At 41.5% G+C, this 24,883-nt stretch overlaps 1 protein-coding gene across 1 annotated transcript in view; it reads left to right on the plus strand.

The window, feature by feature from the left end:
- Positions 1–583: 583 nt before the first annotated feature.
- ntrk3a (neurotrophic tyrosine kinase, receptor, type 3a) overlaps positions 584–24,883 on the plus strand; it is a 245,384-nt gene continuing 221,084 nt past the window's right edge. Inside the window, exon 1 of the mRNA XM_042496388.1 lies at positions 584–1,292. Coding sequence (XP_042352322.1) covers positions 1,015–1,292 — 278 coding nt within the window. The 5' untranslated portion in view covers positions 584–1,014. The remainder of the gene's footprint in view (positions 1,293–24,883) is intronic.

Below are 24,883 nucleotides of genomic sequence, written 5' to 3' on the forward strand. Positions count from 1 at the left end.
AGCCGTTTTGTCTGACACCCGACAGAAGTTTTCCTGAGACCTGATGACTTTTTCACCTGAGGTCTGACACCTGACTCTGAGACCTGAGGATGTCCTAATATGTGCACCATGCTGCAAGGTTTGTCAAGCAGCTCATTCAGAGAAAGACTAGCTCTCTTGAACTCAAGTCCTCACTCTAGATCTGACACAGGGACCCACCACAAGACAACACCTAACTATATGTCCAATTGATCAAATGACATAACAACCGATGTATGGCAAACCTTTAGGGCCCAGTTTCTTTCAACATACTCATGCTCATGTTATCACAGCCATGGCTGGATGTGTGTGTATGTGTGTGTGTGTGTGTGTGTGTTTAATCATCCTTTGTCTTTTATTCCTCTCCTTTATGTCGGGTTACTACCATCTACTAACAAAAGCCCAGTGTGCCCCTACGTGTGCACGCGTGTATGTCGGTTTCTTCTCTGACCAGCAGGTGGGACTTAAGCTCAGATGAATCTCTCTGTTTTACCATCCCCACCGCTTGGTACCAGCAACAGCGCCGGAGAAAGAGAGAGAGAGGGAGAGAGAGAGATGACATTAAACGATGCGGAGAGAAAGAGAACCTAACTGTATGCGCTCAGACCTCCTTATGTCACAGGGCTGGAATATTGTCGGGATTTGTTCCTCCTTTTTTGCTTCCTAACCGTGTTTCTTAAGCGCGCAGGACAGCCGTGACGGGCATCAACAAAATCTCTGACATATCCACACACTCTATCTTGTTCTTTCCCTCTCCCCCCCCCCCCAACACACACAAACACGCACACACGCGGATATGGGCGGTCATGACGGGAAATATGTTTTTTAAATTCAACATTTGGACTCCACTGAGAGAAATAAGGTGAGAACACCGGTTACGCATTCTCACACCCACGCACGCGCGGTGCGGATGATGAGCAGGAGGATTTGAGTCATTTTTTCTTGCTGCTGCCCTGCAAAGTTGCCATAAAATCTGGGCACTTGAATCGTGACAGTATGGCAGAATTTTCTGCGCCGTTTGGCGCATTCAGTGTCCGTTGTCCTCCCAGGATATGGTGGTCCTGGAAGGTTTTTTTTCTGCTAAGCGTCTTCTTTCACAACTACCTGAGCTCCTTGCTAGACTGTCCGCCCACTTGCACATGTTCGCCTACAGAGATCTACTGCAATAGATCAGACAACAGCAAATTCTTCCCGCTGTTGTCTTTCCAGGGCGCCGGTAGCGCCGGGAACAGTACCGGGAGCATCGAGGACCTTTTCCAGAACATCACCTCCATGTAAGTGTTGATGCTGTAGATCAGAGGCCCAAAAAACGTCCTGTAGCAGTGTGTTGTTTGCTTGATTTAGAACTGCTGGTGGAAACACACTAAACCATAACTGTTTGTCTATAGAGTACAGAAAATCTTTTATGAGATATAGGCTTACAGAAGACTACAATCTGTTCAATATTAGGCCACCGGGCTGTCAAACTGATGCAAGAATTAAGAACAAAATCTAAATCAACATCTAAATTTCAGAAAATAGAGATTAGTGCTTTAATGTATGTTATTTTTATTTGTTCGTTCGTTTTTTGTTGTTTTTTGTGAAATTGGTGTTTTTCTTGTGTAAACTTATCAAAACATAAACTTCAAATCATCATTATATTAAGAAAAGCGCAAACTTGAGTGGTCACACAACCATTGACATTAGGTAAAACTGGACTATTGCAGTACATGCTGAAACTTTTGAGATCTAGACATTTTCTGTGATATTGTCCAACTAGCCTGTATGACCTGCTCAGCCAGTCCTGTAGTACATGTACATGAATGACACTGCGCGCAACTACTAGGCAACCACCCTTGCTTAAATGAAACGCCATAATCAGAAATAAATTTGGACCTAACCTTTATCTATGCCAACTACTTCATCATAGAAGGGTTTCTTAATCTCAACTAACTGAGTCAAGTAAATCCCTTAATCATTAATGTTCGCACAAAGAGAAAGCAAAAGCAACATCTTGGTTTGTTCAGGATCATATTTAGTTTGTTTTAATCCTTTTGTTCCATTTAAATTTAATTTAAATTCTTCAAGAAGATTGTTTCCTGTCATGGCTGAACATTCAGTGCGATCATCTTCACATAAACCTTTGGCAGTTAGCTATTTCAGATCTCAGAGCATGTCAGAACAGTCAGTAAATGGTAGAGTTAACCATGACTCTGACAATCAATATGTGCAGAAAAATCTGTTTTTCTCTTAGAAAAAAAAATGTCTTCACTTTAAAATCACGTACGACTGATATACTGTGAATTGACGTCCCCTAAAAGGTGGTGAATTTTTCAGAAATTGGTGGTTCAGGTAAACTTAAAAGGGCTTACCGCATTCATTCAGGCAGTCCTTTCTTGGTCAGGTTGACCTTGACCAAAGTTGTTTGGAAAGCTTCAGTAGTACATGATGTGAATCAGTCTATATCTAAAACAGCAGATATAAAAAAGCCCAAATATGTTCCTTGGCCTTTTCACTTTGAACTGACTCTGAACTGAACAGAAGATTTAAGAGGTCTACTTTTTGAATATAGTAAAAATGCATTTCCTGATTTCTTCCTTTGAATACAGTCATTCCTCTTTCCTGCCCCTTGCTGAAGTGTCTTCCTAAACATTGCCTTTTTACTTTGATGACAGAAAACAGTACAGATGACAGAAAACACAACTCTTTCTGCGGCAACAGTGTTTCCTGTTTCCACCCACCGCTGTGTGTAGGAGATTACTACACAGGGCTGCTTCCACACCGACTGCTTGTTTTTAATGCTATTCACTGACAATTTGGTGAAATTAGTGGAAAACCCAGAAATGAGAAGCACTGTGTGATAAGGAGGCTTTGTTTTTATTTAATGTCTGGAGGGGCAGCATGAAACAGAGGGAAAGACAGAAAAACTGTTTTCAATGGGTGAGAAAGGATGTTGTGCATCACAAGAAAAAAATATGAAAAGATAAGGGAGAAATGGACAGCGAGTACTGTGTAGTTTGAAATCAGCAGCACATACATGGACAGCTCCCTTTCACAAACACACACACACACACTCAGACACACACATACTTTTGTTTTCACAGACTGAAACAAAAAGTGAGACTTTATTCATGCCTCTATTAAGATTTGACATTTAGCAGTCAGAATATTGAGAGGGGTGCTGTGGGACAAGGGTTAACACACTTCCATTTGTCAGTGTAACCTCTCAGCTTGTATAAATACCAAGTTCCGGTGGTTTGTTTATGCTGCAGTGGGGCTTCATTATTTGTAGATTATTTTTATTCTCAAATACAGCTTTCCAGTCATTGAAAAGTCTATATACATTGACCTGAATGCTTTAACTTTCAATTCAACACTTACCCTCCAGTTTGTTTTCCCATGTATTGTAAATACATTGTCATTCTCAGAGCATTCATATTAGAGATCAACTGATTTATCTGCTTAGCCAATTAATTGGTGCCAGTAGAATGTTTTACAAAATGCGTTTTATCAGTGGAGCTCTGCTTTGATAGGGGCTGATGGCTGTGCAGCCTCGAGCAGTCAACCAGAGACGCACATCAGCAAGCAGAGCTGAAGTGGGAGGGTTTTGTCAAATGATGAGTGAGTAAAGCTCCCTTATGCTGTGTGACTATATCTCACTGTACTGTTCATTTTAACATGGATTTAAAAGTTTTTGGCTGGACCAACACAGCAGGGCCAGCGCTTAAGCGCCAAAAGTCAGCGAGTCTGTGACTCAGTGAATGCCCCTACAGCCTGTTTTAAATTAAAAGCTCTTGTTTTAATAAAAGCGGTCTTGAATTCCATACATATCCTAGCCATATAGTAATTTTGATTTTATTTTTATGTTTTATGAAATACGGAGAAAGTACTTTAAGTGTTATAAAAACACTGAATTACTCCCATAAGTATTTTGTTCCAAATAACATTTGATTTTTTCAGCTCTGTCAAACAGCAATTACAAAGCAGAGCCATAAGCAGTACTGAGCAGGGTCCAAGCAGATTTCAAGCATTTCATTGCCTGTACTTTGTTATTTGACAAAAAGCTAAACTCTTGATGTTCCTTAGAATTACAAAACATGACAGGCTTAGCACGTCTACATTTGTACTGAATTTTTATTTTGTTCAAGTTCTAGAATACATCCCACATCTATTAATTATAAAAACAGTGCTACTACATGAAAAGTGTCAAAAGTGTAAGTGAAACGATTCAAATCACCTGCAGGATGACACAAAGCAGCAACGGAACCCATAATCTTTGTATTAAGCTTAAGGCACTTATAACATCACTTATATATGATAAAAGTCTGAACAATCTCACATAATTCTGCTTGTTGTAGGTGAATGGTCAAATATATATATTTTTTAATTAGATTAAACATAAAATGCTGTGCGTACAGTAAAAATTACAGCAAGATATTGAATTTCACTAAGGGCTCGCCATTAAACTGATGTGAACATTTGAAAATTAATATCTCGTATCCATAGACTCTGTGTCAGTTTTGGGTAGCATTTGAATAAAGACCTGTGGAGATAGAAATGTTAATTGATTTTGCATATTCTTAAAAATAGAGTGACAGGCTTCTGAATTTACTATAATTTACTATAGGTTGCAGCAAGGCAACATTTCTCATATCTCATAATTCAGTAAATGTGCTGAAAAGATTTCAGCACTGTGGGACATGTGGTGATTTATCTTAATTTTTGTGAAACGTTTACAAATGTATTGTAATAAGTCATGAGAACTGTATGCAATCAAATTTTATGCATCAACAAAATTGTGACTTGAGTTGGTGCAAACCGAGTTGATCCTGCCAAAGTGTCAGTATTGGCCCAACAATGTGGGACTATTTTGTGACAGTATGAGCATTTAAAACCACTCTTTGTTGACCTTGAACTTCAGTGATGATCATAATTTATTTTTAAGCTAAAATGCCAACCTGTTTTCCTATTTCTAGTTTCTTCTATTTGTAAACTTATTATCTCTGGGATTTGGACTGCTGGTTAGATTTTAAAAAAATCTCCTCATTTCACAAACTAAATGATTAATTTCTTAATTTGAAAAAAGCCTACATCATTAATCAATAAAAAGATTAATCCATTGATCTAAACTAGTATGTCTGTTTAAAACTGAAATAAATATGAGTGGAACAAAAGTTACAACTAGGAAGCAGAGGCAATAAAAAGACAAAGGCATGAATCCAGACGCAACCATGAGTGAGTTTGTAGCAATGTTTGCAGAGCTGAAAGCTGACCTGAACGCAGAGCTTAAGTCAGAAATGACATTACTCCATGATGAAAAGAAAAATGGATCTGAGTGACTGGAAGAAAAAGTGACGGTGCTGAATTAGACTGTTAAAAATCTAGATTGCAGAGTAGAGGAAACTGAACTCCCCATAAGCACAGCAGAGGACCGCAGAGCAGCTGCAGAGAGGTTGTTATCCTTACTTTCATAAAGTAACCAACATCTGTAAGAGAGATGTCAAGACTTGGAGAACAGAGAAAGATGCAACAATTTGGGAATTGGTAGAGTGGTGCAAGGACCAGAGAATTGAAATAGGATGAAGGTTATTGATGCGTTCACCAAACAACAACTGAAATTATCTCCTGAGTTCAATCTCGGGATAGAGAAAGTACACAGATCATGTCAGAAAAAAAAAACAGCAAACTCGACAGATTCGCTGGGATCAATTATGATCAGATTTTCAAGCTTCAGGATTAAAGAAAGCATTCTAAACAGAGCCTGGAAAATGAAGAGCCGATATGTGGGAAAACTCAGTGAAGTAAATCACTAAAATCTTTGGCACCTTTATCAACAAAAACCACACACACACATGCAGCACACACGCACGCACGCAGCACGCACGCACGCACGCACGCACGCACGCACGCACGCACACACACACACACACACACACACACGACTGCTTCAGCCCAACCAATAGCTGCATTCCATATGGGAACTGCAGCTGCCTTTATAAAGCACATGCTCTCACATGCAGTTTGCACATAAGTAGGACATACTACTTTTACAGAACCCTGAACTTTGACCCTCTGGCTCATATCCATTACTCTGTAGATGGATATGAACAGTTCGCAAGGTCGGAGGTCAACCCAGAGAGCACTGTATGTTACTTTGCAGTGCATTTTTAACTTCAAAGTAATAACATCACAGATTTTATCATATTATAAACGCACCACAGTAAAATTACATTTACATTTATCTGTCATTGTTAATTTTCAGAATTGTGTCCTTTTGTCATTGGATATCTTTATTAGTATTTATTTCACTTTAACAATAAATATTCATTTCTTTACTATTCAACTGGTCATCAATGGCGACTGGAAGCAGTAGAACATTAAAACAATGTTTACATGAGAGAAGGGAAGTGCTCAAATGATATTAAAACACACCCTCAAGTATAATATTGCAATTTTGCAAATATCACCAGAAAAATAAAAATGTATTCATGTTTTGGGGCAATGACCTGTCAAAATAGTTCTGGAAAACAGTCTGTCACATCAGTAAATTATAAATAATAATATATTTTAATATAATAAATAATAAATATAATAATAATAATAATAAATAATGTAAATGAAGTCATGTCATTTAACATAATCGTTAATTATTTGTAATAATTATTTATTATCTTTGATAACCATACTTTTAACAACTGGTGACTATTACGAGGTAGAGTACCGGCAACATGACTGTCCTCCTTTTCATCTTTATATATTAAACAGCTGTTAATGAAACTCATTATGACAGAACATCAATGGCAGGATCAATGCCATGCTGATGTCAATATGAAAATACTGTCTTTTATGAAAATGTAAAAAGAGTCAATATATGCCATCAGTAATGCACTCATGTTGTCTGGCAATATCAACAATTCCTTGAATTATAGATCACATAAAGGCCAGTGGGATGTCTGATGTGGCAGTGTTGCTAAGGCATAGTGGGCTTTGACTCAACCTGTTTTTCTTGCATAAACAGTTTCTGGTTGAAAAACAGGATTTTATATAGAGAGCACACAATCACTGTAATAAACTGTTGTCCGATTATCTGACAGTTTGTGTATTTGACTTCATCATAGGAACGACTGACAAAACACTGCAGACATGGACCTGTTGGTATTGCTAGTGGTAGATTTTGTAATGTATTAGCTGGGGAGGGGGGGTTGAAGAGTGAAGTAGGTCCAGTGCTAAAGTGCCTGCCAGTCAGTTACATGAAGTATGCAGAAGGTGATGATGTATGGTTTAAAGTGCGTCAGTGTGCTACATGAGCCTGTGTGTTTGTGTGTGTGTGTAAGTTACACTGATGCATGAATACTTGTGGTTCATGGCAATTAATCACTTCTCGCTGCTGCCCCCACACACACACACGCACGCATGCACGCACGCATGCACGCATGCACGCACGCACACGCACACACACACACACACACACACACACACACACACACACACATACACGTGCACACATACTTTATTGGTGCAGACATTGATTATAGCGTTCCAGTCTGTGCAATCAGTTCAGCTCTAAAAATTGAGACTAGTGACAGGGATTTAATGTAAAGTGAACCAACCATTTTTTCAAAATATATTATCATCAAAGTAACACACAGATATTACAAAATACACCAATTTGCATTAGGAATAACTAAAAATTAAATTAAAACAGACAATAAAATACATTTGCACATGATGATTCACAGAAAAGTGTAACAAATAAAGTTAAGTACAGCAATTTACAAAAAAAGGGGAAAAAGTGGATGAGAGGATAGTATTAACCATAATGAGATGGTCTATTACAACACTAGTGTGGTGAAAAGAGGGAGGCCATTATTCATTATCTTCTCTAGAGGAATACAACTGCTCACTTCTGAGAGCCACAGTCCAACAGGCAATGGGAGATTTGACTTCCATCTCATTGCAATGCATTTTTTCTGGCAATGACGAGTAGGATTTCTGTTAGCTTGATGGAGTGGCTACGCCTGATATTAGAATTTAAGAGGTTGCCCAAGAGGCATAGCTTGGGATCCATTTGAAAAGAAACTCCATAGATTGTGGAGAGAGCATCACAGACCCCCTGCCAAAAGCCCTGTAGTTTACTGCAATGCCAGGTGGAATAACGTATCCTCAACTAGGCCAAATCTACAGCAAAGGGGTAGGGGATTGGAGTTACATCTATGTGGTTTGGAAGGAGTAAGATAGGTTTGATGACGAAAACTGAATTGAATTCGATACCTAGAATTTTGTGTACATGTAACACTATTGCTACATAGGGCACTCCACAAGGCCTGTGTAAGCAATGGTTTTGCTTTGCTTTCTTAGTATAATCACATACACTGTAAAAATAATTGCCACAGCTACCGTAACATCACCCATTGGTTTGTGGACTCCTAATTTGTCCAGCAAGTCCAGCAAATCGACTGTTAACATCCTGGCTGTTTGGAGCCAGAGGTGACCATATTTGGAGGAAGGGTGGAGCTGTGGAGGAGCGAGAGGCGGATCTGACTCATTTACTAAGGTGACCCCTCACAGACAGCCTGTCAGTCAAAGCAGTAACACTCTTAATTATGCATATCTTTAAGCCTTAAATGTAAACAGATGAGTTATTAAAAAGATTATACTCGTACAGTTGTCATGAATGTTTAAATTATCTATCGAGACCGGAATACCAGGCTGTAAACACATTTATTTCTGCTGGGCAGAAAGTTGGGCATTTTAACATGGGGCTCTGTGGACTTGCTCTTGCTCTGTTATTCAATTGGACATTAGACAGACAGCCTTTTTTTGCACTTCTGCGTTGGCTTCATTTTTCAGCGTTGGAGGTTACCACTTGGGTAAATGTTGCTGATCTCACTTGCTGATGTGTTGGAAGAGAAGAGCAGAGCTCCCTGCTAGCTGTGTGTATTTCTGATTTTCCTGCTGCTGCTGCTACTTGCTCTTCTTATAGGATTGTAACTGACATGGTTAGTAGTCAAACTGATACTATATGAGCTGTGTCTCCATTTCAGATTTATTCATCAACCACTAAACATGCAACTTAGTTTCCCCCCTTTTGTTTTTCCTTAATGATGTTTAACAGTGGCACACATAAATTATGCAGTCCTCCATAATTCCAAATGTAAGGTATGAATGAACAATTTCAGTTATTTTGATTTTCATGCTGGTATGAGATTTCCATCTGTTTTATCCACAAGATATCCAGAGAATGGTGACTGTGACATGCTGGAATAAGTGCTGTGGAAATGCACATTTAATTGAAGTTAAGTGTTGTGATTGCATCAAGAATGTTAATGTGAACAACATTAGAAATAAGGGCAATATATTATAAAAAGATATGAAAGAATATTAAAGACAGACTTTTTTGTCCTGTTTCACATCAAGGTCTGATGTATTTAAGGTTTTAAAATATGAACAGCAGATTGACTTTGGGACGGGACTGTAACGGACTGGCCACAGGATCATTCTCAGTTTGAGTACAGGGAGTGTTTTGATTTTCCTGATAAGTTTTCCCTTTGTGTGAGTGATGAATTAGCTCTAGATTCAGCAAAATGTTGTGATGTCTTTACTCCTATGCTGCAGTGAAGCCCCTTTACCACTGCACAAAAAACTAAACAAAAAACACTTGTACTCATTATGTAGGATAATGAGTAATGAGTTTTCTATTTAATAAAAAAGGTTAGAATCTGCATTCACGCTCAGACCAGATGACTCTGCAGTAGTCGCAGGTAGTTATTGGCTCTTGCTTCAATTTGCTCTGCTTGGCAGTGATGGAAATGCAACAACTGGATAGACATGCAAATGTTTGCCCCTTTGCAGGCATGATGCAATTACAAGCCACCCGAGAATAATGTCCTTCTCCATCCAACAGCGGTGGAACATTGTTTAAAATTGGCTAGCACTGAGTTTAAAAGAGAGAATAGGTAGGAGATATGAGAAAAAAGTAACCACCATAACATTTTCACTAACCTCCATGCTGCCAGCCACCTCCTCTGCTACTAAGCTTTCTCTGACTTTCTGTGACATTGAACGTGACACACCAGAAAAAAACATCAACAAAAACACATAGACACAGAGAGAGGGAGAAGCCCCTCAGCCACTGCTTCTTTCTTTTGTCGCCCAAAGAGAACCCCAAACACACAGAGACACCTATGCTGCAGTGGCTTCAAAGATTCCCCTCTGGACCAAAACCAGCACAGAGACATCATTTATTAATTTGTCACCAAGTTAGTAAGTTAAACTGACCAGTGCAGTCATAACACAGCCCAAACATTCAAAACTGGCCACTGAAAACCAAAATCATATATTTGTGAAATTGGCGCAAGAATCCAAATTGAAGAGACAAAACCCCATATCAAACAAAAAGAAGGCAAAAGATGAATAATTTGACAATAAATGTTTCTTTTTTCAAATAACACCTCTGAAATCTGTCAAAGAAGAAACACAGCAGCCCTGAAAATCAGGAGCTATGCCATGAATACCACACCGCCCTGAAACAATATAAGGCTGAGGAGTGTGATCCCCCTATAGTTGGAACGCACCCTCCGGTCCCCCTTCTTAAAAAGAGGGACCACCACCCCAGTCTGCCAGTCCAAAGGCACTGCCCTTGATGTCCACGCAGTGTTGCAGAGTCGTGTCAAACATGACAGCCCCACAACATCCAGGGCCTTAAGGGACTCCAGGCGGACCTCATCCACCCCCGGGGCACTGCCACTGAGGAGCTTTTTGACCACCTCGGTAACCTCAGCCCCAGAGATGGAAGAGCCCACACCCGAGTCCCTAGGCCCTGCTTCCTTGCCAGAAGGTGTCGGTGGGATTGAGGAGGTCTTCGAATGGCCGGGTTTTCGCTTTGGCAACCGGCATAGCTGTACTCTACTTGGCCTGCCGGTACCTGTCTGCTGCCTCTGGAGTCCCACAGGCCAAGAGGCCCGATGACACTCCTTCTTCAGCCCACTCGGACTCAATGTCACCCGCCTCCCTGGGACATGGTTGAAGCTCTCCTGGAGGTGGGAGTTGAAGCTCCTTCTGACGGGAGACTCTGCCAGACATTCCCAGCAGACCTTCACAATGTGTTTGGGTCTGCCAGGTCTGACCGGCGTCCACCCCCACCATCGAAGCCAACTCACCACCAGGTGGTTGACAGCTCCGCCCCTCTCTTCACCCGAGCATCCAAGACATGCGGCCACAAGCCCAACAATATGACTACAAAGTTGATCATCGAAATGCGGCCTAGGGTGTCCTGATGCAAAGTGCGCATATGGACACCCTTATGCTTGAACATGGTGTTTGTCATGGACAATATATGGTAAGCACAGAAGTCCAATAACAAAACACCACTCGGGTTCAGATCGGGGGGGCCATTCCTCCCATTCACACCCCTCCAGGTCTCACTGTCATTGCCAATGTGAGCGTTGAAGTTCCCCAGCAGAATGAGGGAGTACCCAGAACGAGCACTCTCCAGCACCCCTCCAGGGGCTCCTAACTGCAATTTGGACCATAGGCACAAACAACAGTCAAGATCTGTCCCACCACCCAAAGTGGGAGGGAGGCTACCCTCTTGTTCACCGGGGTAAACTCCAATATACAGGCACCGAGCCAGGGGGCAATAAGTATTGCCACCACTGCCCGGCGCCTCTCACCAGTGGCAACTCCAGAGTGGAAGAGAGTCCAGCTCCTCCCAAGAAGACTGGTTCCAGGGCCTTAGCTATATGTAGATTCCATGCTATGTGTGTATTCCATGTCCCTAGAGCTAGCTTCTGCAGCCGAGGATTGGACCGCCAAGGTCCCCGCCTTCGGCTGCCGCCCAATTCACACAGCACCCAACCCCTTTGGCCCCTCCTATAGGTGGTGAGCCCACAGGAAGGAGGTCCCACGTTGCCTCTTCGGGCTGTGCCTGGCCAGGCCCCATGGGTAAAGGCCCAGCTACCAGGCATTCGCCATCGAGCCCCACTCCCAGGCCTGGCTCCAGGGGGGGGTCCGTTGACCCGCATCCGGGTGAGGGAAACTTCTAACCATTTTTTGTGTCCATCAGAAGGGGTGCGGTGAGCTACACTTTGTTTGGTCCCTACCCTAGGACCTGTTTGCCATGGGTGACCCTACCAGGGGCATAAAGCCCCCGACAACTGAGCTGCTAGGATCACACTCAAATTCTATACACTTAATTGTCCTATATAAATCCATAGAACAATCAATAATTTTTGTCCATGTGCTTGTAGTACACAGTCATGCTTTAAATTATGCAAGTCTTTCAAGACAAGCAATGAATGAAAATTGTAGTACTTACTATTTTCAAGTTAATGCAGTCAATTGTTTGTGTGTGTGTGTGCATGTGTGTATGTAAGAGATAGAGAGAGACAGAAAGAAAGAGGAAGTCAATCAGTCATCCTGATTCTGAAGTCACATACAAACAATAAATTCAAATCCTCTAAAAGACACAGTGGTTGACGCATATGTCAAGTCCTTTGAAATAGTCAAATGCATATCAACATGACCTCTGCAACTATCATAACAACATGAGAACCTGCAGCATTGGGAAAAACTATAAACAAGTTAGCCTGGTCCTCAATTTGTTTGACGCAGCCTAAAGTTTCTGTTCTGGATTTGTTCAATTTTAATTGTTGACATGTTGAATTTTGAAAAAAATAAATCTTGTTCTTTTTCATTGATGTTGTATTTATTACCAGTGCTAAATATGGTAACATACTGTTAAAAGGCATCACAAAAACTGTAATTTAAATGGTTAAAAATCTGAGTATATTAATGAAAAACTTTGTGATTAATCAAATAAAGCCTTAATCAAGATCAAAAAGAATTTGTACCTGCTGTGAAATCTGAAACTGTTGAAACTGAAATTCAGTGTCATACCTGATGTACAAAATACAAAGATATTAGAGATGACTATTTTGAAAACTTTGCCAAAAACTTTTAGAGAGACAGCATACTTGTCTGCTGCAGAGTGATGTTCTGGTCTACTGGCACTGGGAAATGGGTCTATCCCATATTTTTCGTAGTTTTCCTGTAAAAAAAAAAAAAAAAAAAACGCACGGTAAGTGGACTGCACTTGTGTAGCGCTTTTCTAGTCTTTTTGACCACTCAAAAGGCTTTCACATTAAATGTCACATTCACCCATTCACACACACATTCACACACTGGTGGCTGAGGCTACCATACAAGGTGCCACCTGCTACTCAGTAATCATTCACACACACTCACACTCCAGTGACACAGCATCAGGAGCAATTTGGGGTTCAGTATCTTGCTCAAGGATACTTCCACATGTTGACTGGAGGAGCCAGAGATTGAATCGCTGACCTTCCGATTAGAGGACGACCCGCTCTACCTCTGAGTCACAGCTGCCCCAACATTGCCTTGTATGCAAGCATACATTTACCTGTAGCCCCATGCAATGAAATTATCAGCAGTACTGAGCTGTGTAAACTCTGATCACACACCCTGGGAGATGGTGTAAACGTTACCATCCACTCCAGCCCTGCCAACATGTTCTCAAACCAAGTCATAAAAGGTTGCTGCTTTGCAGTGAACTTCCATAGCTGTGTCCCAATTCAGGGTCTGCATCCTTCGGAGGCTGCATTTGAAGGCCAATTACATCACAGCGCTGTGCAAAGGCTGTCCCATTTGGTCCCAATTCAAAGGCTCCTTCTTATGCAGCCCACGAATGGGGCCTTCTTTTCCTGCTTTTTGGAGGACACATCACTACTATCCTTTGCGGCCTTTGATTTCCCAAGATTCCTTGCATGCCCGCGATCTCCAAAAGTAATTGTCATAATGGTGGCACAGAGCAGAGATCGGATTGTTGATATAACTTAATGTGGGTTTTTACTCATTTGAAATTCAAACGCCAGATATGTTAAACTTAGAGGGACATTAAAATCTCATAATCTCCTTCATAATACGTGACATTAGTAATCCTATCATGTAGCCACCTAGCATACTATGTATGGGAATGTAGAGCAGAGCTCTGCCCCGCTGTGCAGCAGAGGAGTGCTCCGCCTGCTGAGCGAGGCTCTACTGCCTGCAGATAAATCAGCTTTCAACGTGGACAGAGCCCCCCTCCCCCCCCGGAACAACCAGGAAATCCTCAGAAGGCTAGGCCGTCCCATTTAACAACTGTCGATGCGGCTGCGTAGGCTGTGTAGGCTGTGTCCTCCGAAGGATGCAGACCCTGAATTGGGACACAGCTCATGTCTACATGTCTCATGTCTCTTAGCATCCTTCTACATCTGTTCTGCCATGATGTCAACACAAGCACATGGTGGGATGACACTGCATGTGGTCATGTTTAGGCAACGAAAACACATGGAAACCAGCACAAGGATGTCAACGAATACACATGCTGACATGGATGGTTAGGTTTAGGGGAAGGAGGCACATGGTAAGGTGTAGAAAAAAAATCACGTTCAGACAGGAAGCGGCGTGAAAGTCTGGGGTTTGTTGGACCCATCAACTGCCTCTCCCACCTGCCCTATAGGCACCCTTGCACCCTTTATCATATACTTATTGTTGTTACCTGCAGCATTTCAACCCAACAATGTCCTGTCACATATCATGCAGCAAATAATACTGTGGCCGGTTCTATCCAACAGTGTTAAACAGCTGACACCATCCAGTAGCATTTCATGCAGCCAACCTAAACACTATCAAATGTTTATGAAAAAATTACCTAAGAATTAGATAAAACACAATTTTGTGATTCATTATCCAGTTCTGGGTTAAAAACAATCTTTTTCCCCAGAATAAAGAGAAATAGGAAGTAATACTTTTACAGCTTAAGAAAAAGTCAAGTCAAGTCAAGTCAGTTCTATTTATATAGCCCATTATCACAAAACATGGTTTGCCTCAGAGGGCTTTACAGTGTACGACATCCCTCTGCCCTTAGACCCTCACATCACCCAAGGAAAAACTCCCCAAAAAGAACCCCTGTAACAGGGAAAAAAAAAAGAGGAAGAAACCTCAGGAAGAGCGGTAGAGGATAGTGAGGGATCCCTCTTCCAGGACGGACAGACGAGCAATAGATGTCGTAAATAGCAAATGAAATACAATCATGGCAAAAAAGGAAAGAGAAAGAGAGAGGGGGAGAGAGGGTGGGGGAGAGGGTGAGGGCAATAATAATAAAAAACCCAGGGGGGGCACGGGACCGGGGGGGGGCACAGCAATAATAGAAACAGAATGCATGTCATATTACAGTAATGGTAGGTGTGAAATTAGTAAATTGCTCTCTATGATGATGTTGATAGAGATGATAACAGTCTCATGCATATGTGAAAGGGAGTTGTCCAAAGGCAAGATCACAGCATCGGCGCAACCAGGACCAGACCACGATCAGGGCGAGCGGGGGGCACAGAATCAGTACAGTCTCAGCACGAGGCACAACCAAAGGCAGGGTCGCGGCATCAGCACAGCTATTACCACGGTCAGGCACAGTCAAGGTTACGGCCAGGATCCAGGGAAAAACTAGGGAAACAAGGGAGCAGGAACGCTCCCGAGAGGGCAACAGGATTAGCGTAGTGCAGTTCAACAGACCCCAGGCTCTGTAATCGCGAGCCCCAGGTAAGTAGTGAGAGTAGTACCACATGGCTATCACAGAGCTAAGCTAAGCTTGCACATGGCAATGCAGTTAACAGACATGCATGATTTCTGATGGCGGCATTGGAGAGAAGGAAAGGAGCTCAGCGTATCATGAGGGGGGAAGTCCCCCGGCAGGTTAAACCTATGTCAGCCTAACTATGGGCTGGTCCAGGCAGCCTGAGCCAGCCCTGAATTATAAGCTTTATCAAAGAGGAAGGTCTTAAAGTCTACACCTTAAAAAGTTGAAACGGTTGTCTGCCTCCCTGACCGAAAAAGAAAAATGGAAGATGGTTCCATAGGAGAGGAGCATGTAACTGAAGGCTCTGGTTCCTAACCTACTTTTGGAAATTTTGGGGAACCACAAGTAACCCTGCGTTTTCAGAGGCTAGAGTGAGTGCAGTGGATCTTGAGGGTTGGTATAAGGAACTATGAGCTGTGACAGATAGGATGGAGCCTGACTATTTAGAGCTTTGTAAGTAAGGAGGGGATTTAAATTCAATCCTGGATTTCACAGGAGCCAGTGCAAAGAAGCTAAAACAGGGAGAAATATGATCCTTTTCTTGCTCCCGTTAAAACAACGAGCAGCAAGCGTTCTGCACCAACCAGTTGGACGAGACCTAAGAGATTTGTTGGGGAGGGGGGGGCACAGCAATAATAGAAACAGATGCATGTCATATTACAGTAATGGTAGGTGTGAAATTAGTAATTGCTCTCTATGATGATGTTGATAGAGATGATAACAGTCTCATGCATATGTGAAAGGGAGTTGTCCAAAGGCAAGATCACAGCATCGGCGCAACCAGGACCAGACCACGATCAGGGCGAGCGGGGGGCACAGAATCAGTACAGTCACAGCACGAGCACAACCAAAAGCAGGGTTGCGGCATCAGCACAGCTATCACCACGGTCAGGCACAGTCAAGGTTACGGCCAGGATCCAGGGAAACTAGGAAACAAGGGAGCAGGAACGCTCCCGAGAGGCAACAGGATTAGCGTAGTGCAGTTCAACAGACCCAGGCTCTGTAATCGCGAGCCCCAGGTAGTGAGAGTACCACATGGCTATCACAGAGCTAAGCTAAGCTTGCAAATGGCAATGCAGTTAACAGACATGCATGATTTCTGATGGCGGCATTGAGAGAAGGAAAGGAGCTCAGCGTATCAGAGGAAGTCCCCCGGCAGGTTAAACCTATGTCAGCCTAACTATGGGCTGGTCCAGGCAGCCTGAGCCAGCCCTGATTATAAGCTTTATCAAAGAGGAAGGTCTTAAGTCTACCCTTAAAAGTTGAAACGGTGTCTGCCTCCCTGACCGAAAATGGAAGATGGTTCCATAGGAGAGGAGCGTGGTAGCTGAAGGCCCTGGTTCCTATCCTACTTATGGAAATTTTGGGAACCACAAGTAACCCTGCGTTTTCAGAGCGCAGTGATCTTGAGGGTTGGTGAGGAACTATGAGCTGTGACAGATAGGATGGAGCCTGACCATTTAGAGCTTTGTAAGTAAGGAGGAGGATTTTAAATTCAATCCTGGATTTCACAGGGAGCCAGTGCAGAGAAGCTAAAACAGGAGAAATATGGTCGCTTTTCTTGCTTCCTGTTAAAACACGAGCAGCAGCGTTCTGCACCAGTTGGAGAGACCTAAGAGATTTGTTGGGGCAACCAAATAATAGGGAATTACAGTAATCCAGCCTAGAAGTGACAAATGCATGTACTAATTTTTCAGCATCTGTTTGGGATAGGATATGTCTAATTTTTGCGATGTTACGCAAGTGAAAGAAAGCCGTCCTTGAAGTTTGTTTTATATGGGAGGCAAAGGATAAATCCTGGTCAAATAAAACTCTGAGGTTCCTTACAGTTGTGCTAGAGGCCAAGGTAATGCCATCTAGAGAAATTAAATTGTTGGAAAAGGAGCTTCTGAGGTGTTTTGGGCCAAGAACAATAACTTCAGTTTTGTCTGAATTCAACATCAGGAAATTACGGCTCATCCAGGCTTTTACATCCTTAAGACATGTTTGAAGTCTAGATAGCTGATCAGTTTCATTTGGTTTCATAGATAGATATAATTGCGTATCATCAGCATAACAATGGAAATTTAAGGAATGTTTTCTAATTATGTTGCCTAGAGGAAGCATATATAAAGTGAAAAGGATTGGTCCAAGCACCGAACCTTGTGGCACTCCAAAGCAGACCTTTGTATGTGCGGAGGGTAGATCATTGATGTGAACAAATTGGGAACGATCTGATAAGTATGACTTAAACCAGGCTAGTGACGTTCCTTTTAGGCCAATTGAGGTTTCAAGTCTGTGCAGTAAGATTTGATGGTCAATGGTGTCAAATGCAGCACTGAGATCTAATAGGATTAAAACAGAGACCAGACCTCTGTCAGAAGCGATAAATAAGTCGTTATTAATTTTTACTAGTGCCGTCTCTGTGCTATGATGAACTCTAAAGCCTGACTGAAAGTCCTCGAATAAACTGTTGTCTCGGAGAAAGTCACAGAGCTGATGAGCAACCACTCTCTCAAGGATTTTAGAAATAAAGGGGAGATTAGATATCGGTCTATAGTTAGCTAAAATCTCAGGATCGAGAGTGGGCTTCTTTAGAAGAGGTTTAATGACAGCTACTTTAAAAGACTGGGGTACATAACCTGTCAATAAAGACACGTTGATTATATCTAATAAGAAGTTGTCTAATAAAGGTAAAACTTCCTTAAGGAGCTTAGTTGGGATGGGGTCTAGCAGGCATGTTGATGGCTTAGATGCAGAAACCAAAGTATAGAGTTGATGAAGGTCAGTGGGGGAGAAATGGTCTAGATAAATTTCGGGCCTTGCTGCCATAATCAGGCTATCTGAGTTCGGGGTCAGGTCAGTTGAGGGTAAGAGGTGATGGATTTTATCTCGAATAGTTATGATTTTATTCTTAAAGAAATTCATAAAGTCGTCACTGCTTAGGGCCGAAGGAATACAGGGCTCTATAGAGCTGTGACTCTGAGTCAACCTGGCTACAGTGTTGAAAAGAAACCTGGGATTGTTTTTGTTTTCCTCAATTAGTGATGCATAATAGTTTGCCCTGGCATGGCGGAGTGCCTCCTTATAGACTTTAAGACTGTCCAGCCAGACTAAACGGGACTCTTCCAGTTTGGTCGAACGCCAATGTCTTTCAAATTTTCGCGATGTTTGTTTCAATTTGCGAATCTGGAGGTTAAACCATGGGGCTAATTTTTTTTGTTTCATTATTTTCTTCTTGAAGGGTGCAACAGTGTCGAGAGCTGATCGCAGTGAGCCAGTAGCATTATCGATGAGACAGTCAATTTGGGAATGACTTAAGTTAGTAGTGGTGTGCTCAGGAGTTGTAAGACATGGTAATGATGTCAAAGCAGAGGGAATTAGTTTCTTAAATTTAGCCACTGCTGAATCAGATAGACATCTAGAAGAGTAGCTCTTACTGAGAGGCTTGTAGTCAAGTAATAAAAAATTAAAAGTTATCAAATAATGGTCTGACAGAGCAGGAATCTCAGGAAAGACTAATAAATCTGCAATATCAATGCCGTATGCAAGGACTAAATCGAGGGTGTGATTGTAGCGGTGGGTGGGTTTATGTACACACTGACTGAAGCCTATTGAATCCAAAAGTGTGGAGAAAGCAGAACTAAGGCTGTCACTATTAACATCCATGTGAATGTTAAAATCCCCTACGATAATAATTTTTTCTGATTTGAGCACTAAACTTGATATAAGCTCAGAGAACTCAGATAGAAATTCAGAGTATGGGCCGGGGGCGCGGTACACTATGACAAATAGAATTGGCTGTAAAGTTTTCCAGGATGGGTGAGAAAGACTAAGAAAAAAGGCTTTCAAATGAATTATAGTTTAACTTGGCCTTAGTGTGAATTGCTAAGCTTGAATCAAAAATAGCAGCGACTCCCTCTCCTCGGCCAGTGTCCCGCGCAACGTGACTATTTATATGACCAGGAGGAGTGGATTCATTCAGGCTAACGTACTCTTCAGGACAAAGCCAGGTCTCAGTGAGGCATAATAAATCAATATGGTTATCCAATATTAAATCAGTGACTAAATGAGCCTTGGTTGATAAGGATCTAACGTTCAAGAGTCCGCATTTAATTCTCCTGTTATGATGCTGTATGACAGGAGATGAGTTAATTTTTATGAGATTTTCATGTACAACTCCCCTTTTGTTTATTTTAGTATTAAACAAATGAAGTGGTTGGGGGACAGACACTGTTTTTATAACATTTACATTATGGGTGTGTGACTGTGGTAGAGGAAGCTCAGAGAAGCGTGTAAGACTGCGACTCTGAAACCTGGTCCCAACTCTGGTTTGTCATGGCTTGGGGCCTCTAATAAAATCGGCCAGATTCTTAGAGAGGAGAGCGGCTCCATCCAAAGTGGGATGGATGCCGTCCCTCCGGATAAGACCAGGTTTACCCCAAAAGGAGCACCAATTATTAACGAAGCCCACATCATTTGCTGGACACCACCACGACAACCAGCGGTTGAGTGCTGACATGCGGCTAGACATGTCATCACTGGTCACATTGGGGAGGGGTCCAGAGAAGAAAAACCTCTGACCATCGTCTATGGGTCACATTAAAAAATGACTCCCATTAAACCCAGCCTTGAAATAGCTGCAGTATGTGTGTCTTGACAGATAGAGAAGCTGTCATGGTGCTTGGCTGTAAAAACCTCCTCCAGTAGCTCTTCTATTCTGAAGCAAAGGCTAATATTTTCAACTCAATTCAGAGTTGAAAATGAGCTGATTTGACTGCACTCACAGTCCACGTTATGTGTCTTACAGCCTGCCACTATCACACATCACTATCTACCGCCAGTTCCTACAGAAATGAATTGTCCAACTTGTGTCAAGATAAAAAGGGGAAGAGAGTATGGACAGTCAAGTCCCGAAATACAATTGTCTTTAGAGCTGAAATTAGAGCCCATAGTTAGCTGGATCATGACCAAGAGATTTGAAGGTGAACATGAATTATTACCATGTCAGCCTGAGAGAACTTCATAGCTTCCTGTTAGCCTACTGTTTTGGCGAGTTTTCACTCACTGTGCCCTAGTGTTTGTATTAACACTTTCCCTGCCACAGTATTATTATAAAGTTGCCAGCCAGCGCCAGCATTTTTGATCATATTCACTAATCTTTCAAGATCCCCCGAATATTTTCTTCTTTCAATATATAAACGAGTACATAAAAATAAAGAACAGATCTTCTGTTTTCATACACACACAAAAAACATTTCATTCTAGCTTCCTCCATCCATTTTTTTATCAGCATTTTCTTCAACAAAAAAAAAACGGACAAAAAGCTGAGAAAATTGCATTTTTGTTTACAAAATCGATTTAATCGGTTTTTATTTCTTTTTTTATGCCAATTTCATATTTACATTTTATTTTCTCTCACTTCTCTCTTCCTGCCTGTAACCCTGATACACACACACACACACACACACACGAGGAGAGACAGGGGAGAGATGCTGGACTGATGTCCGCTGACAGCGATGTCGTGCGGTAACGCTGAGCAGTGCGCATGAGAATATTAGACAATAAATTTCTTTCTTTTTCCCTGATTATCTGAATAAGTCACTAAATGGGTCCCTTGCTGCTTTTTAAAGCCCCCCCCCCAATATAACTGCGAAAACACAGATTGACGAAATATATCATCAATTATGGGGAAGCGTGTGTAAATGACAGAAAAACTCGTCATTTGCTTTCAAAGTGTTTAACAGCAGACAGACACAGTTAGAGAGCAGATGTTGAACATGCAGGAGCATCTAGCTGCTGACAAGCCAACATGTTTCTGAGATATTATTCTCAGGAGTTGGTTGAGCCAAAACCAGAGCTATAAGGAGACTTGGGGTCATAAACACCACAAATGACTGACAGTGTCTCTCTGTAAAAGAGCAACTGCTTGCCAACACATTTGTAGTCACAGCTTTAATAAATATGAAAGCTTCAATGATATGCCATGTTATCTGATAGAGCTTTAAAGAACAACTTTGTCATTTTTCAACCTGGAACCATTTTTTGAAAAATAATTTTTCAAATATTTTTTTTTTTTTAGGTGCAGTATTTAGTGGATCAAATAACTAAAGAGACACTTCAGTCACTTACAATAACAAATGAGACTGTCTGTGGCAAAACATAACCACATCTAGTGATGGTGTTTGGATGTCTCATTCAGTCACAGTGCAGCCTGTTGCATGGCTGCCGGCTGCTGCCCTCTTGCTCCACACTGGACCAATTCCAAAAACTGTTGTCACTTAGACGCTTACACACTTGGAAAAATGGCCAAAGTTACAAAATGCAGATAGTTTGTGGCTATTAAAACATGTGTTTGTTGCGACATTATTGTGTTTTTTTACACAGTAATGTCACAACTGTGTGTTTTGAATTTTCAGGAAAATTCCTAAAATTCTGCTGTGAAAACTGTCATATATGATGAATATCAGCACAAAATACCACCAACACATACAGTCTTACATTATTAGTGATGATGTGATCACAAGATGTCTTTATCACGTTGACTTTGCCTCTCCTAGTCTCATGTCACTAGTGCAAGAAGGTTCTCAAGCACTCAGGGGTTAACTGATCAACTGCTTTATGTGACCACAAGCACACATCCTTCTATGTGTGTGGATACACACGTGCACACGCACACACACACTGACTGTCCTCGAAAGACCCTTTTCGACAGACTAAATGAGGCTGAAAACCTTGCTGCAGTTGCCATTCTCTGATTCCCAACACATCACCTTAAAAGTGACTGTAATTCTCTCTTTCTATGTGTGTTTGTGTGTGTGTGTGTGTTTGCATGTGTGCATTAGTTGCAGTCTAATCACCATGAACAGAGGAGGCTATTTGTTCATCCAGAGTCTCTGTTGTGTTGATAAGCGGGTCACACAAACCTCTCTCTCTCTCTCTCTCTCTCTCTCTCTCTCTCTCTCTCTCTCTGTGTCTGTCTGGCTTCCTTCCCACCTTAGCTTCTGTGTGTGTAGATCCATGCTGAATTTGGCTGCAAATAAGCTGAGCCAGCCTTGGTTCACAAGCAGTCTGAAGCAGAACTCAAGCCTCCAAATCCATCCAGCAGCTCAGTATTAGTTTGATGGCATTTAAACAGATGGATTTGACCAGTTTTATTTTGAAGACCAGTATATTGATTGTGATGCCTGAAACTGGGTGATAACTGTTGTCTGTCATGACATTTTAAAAGGGTTTTCCTTAAACATGCTGTTGTCATGACAACATTGTCTTGTGATGATGTGATGTAGTAGAATAAACAGAGTACTGACAACGGAAGTTTAAAAAGCTCAGGCGTCACGTGACTCATGGAGGCTTTAAATAGTTCCCGGAAGTGCCTGGCAGGCCATTTGAATACATTATACGGAGAGACAAAACTCAGATTTTCACTAAAAAGCAGTCAGTAACTGCACTGATGTACATATACACATAGCACATTGTTTGTAGCTTCATTATTATATTGTTTTTTAAAGTCGACTGATTAATCTCACACTCGGGAGATTCACACATTCCAGCAGCTCAAGAGTCTGAGGCGATAGACAAGAAGCAACTAAGTGCTAAATAAGGGTTAAAATATGTTAAAAATACAAAAAATGAAATATATTTAAAAAAACAAAAAATATAAAATCTATATACACTACATATATGTAGCGGTTATTAATAACTACGTTAAAATTTGGATTTTGCACTCGTTAAAGTAAAAGGGGCACCATTCTCCATTCAGGAGAAAATTAAATCTTAAATTGTGACAGTGTTAAGACATGTCATTACTTTAATCAATCTCATAGTCTGTACCGTTTATTCTGTATACATTGATCTTGTTTCTCTCATGAAATAATATCCACAGACAACGACTTGGCGATAAATGAGGATAATTTATTTAGACTAATAAAATGAAGAGTAAATAGATGAAATAGTATGACATATAAAAGGACAGTGAACACATAAAAGGGAACCTACGTGATGTATGTTCAGGTGATGTAAATAATTAATTATGGATGATAGTGGAGGAAATACGTGACCGTCTAAAGCGTGGATGCGCACTGAACGGTGACGTAGAATTTAGAAATTTGGCATTAAAGCTTCGCTATACGACATCAACTCTGATCACTAGAAAATGTTATTCTGCCTACTTTTGTCGACTTGATTAGACTTCTCCGGGAGGTCCAGGTCCTCGCGTCACTCCAGGGAGAGCTGCGGCGCGTCTTCCAGACGAGGTGACCCGCTGAAAGGCGGCGGCGGCCGGGCAGGTGGAGTCGGTGTGCGGCGGTCTTTAACTGGCCTCGGTGTTCGCCTCAGCGAACCGGTAAAAGTCTTTGAACAAAGTCCTTAAGGGCAGGCAACGGATGCTGATAGTTTGTGCAGCAGGTGTTGCTTCTAGATCCGTGGCAGAGTTGATGGCGAATCGCGGAGTGTCCTTCTCAGTTAAAACTCGCAGAAATAATCAAAGTAATCCCACTGGTCTGAGGGAGTCACTTTAAATTATTAATTTGATTTTACTTAAAAACGAATTACCAAAAGTGTCTTTACTGACCAAAACTGGTATAAAGAAAAGCGTCAAAAAGATTTAAAAGAAAATGGCTTCAAAAGTTAAAGTTCAGCAAAGCTCTGGTGAGCTGTTGCGGCTCCGCTTATAAAATTGAAGAAAAGAAAAGTTGCGAGCGCGGATGCACGAGACGCACCGCGGTAAAAAGGAGCGAAGAAAAACTTCAGAAGAGAGAAGAGGAGAAGCCTTGAGAAGAGTGAGCTTAGAGAGAGAGAGAGAGAGAGCTCTGAGCTGACTTTAGAGAGAGTCACTCAGTTTTTATCTTTCGATTTGGGGGTGCGGATGGAAGGCGGAGTTAGCGAACTTTTGCACCGAGCGATCGCGCATCTGGTATAAGTTTCTAAAAGACCTAATGTAATTTAGGAGACATTTATGTCTCTGAACTTTATGACGAATTACGCGATCTAACCCGTGGTGTATAAATTCACGTATCTCCTCAACACTATAGTCTCATCACAGTAACTTCAAATGCATGTTAGGAGACCTAAAAGTAATTTATAACGTAACACATGATTCTGAAGATCCTTTGCTCAATTTTGTGAAATATGTGACCACACATAACATAACATTGTACCATGGATCCTAAGAAACTTGTGATTACTTAGATATTGGATTACTTTTAACATTATACAATGAATTCAAAATACGATATAACTACAAAGTTGGTTACGAGCTTACTAATAACT

This window comes from Plectropomus leopardus, chromosome 11 (genome assembly GCF_008729295.1).
Source record: "Plectropomus leopardus isolate mb chromosome 11, YSFRI_Pleo_2.0, whole genome shotgun sequence".
NCBI lineage: Eukaryota > Metazoa > Chordata > Actinopteri > Perciformes > Serranidae > Plectropomus > Plectropomus leopardus.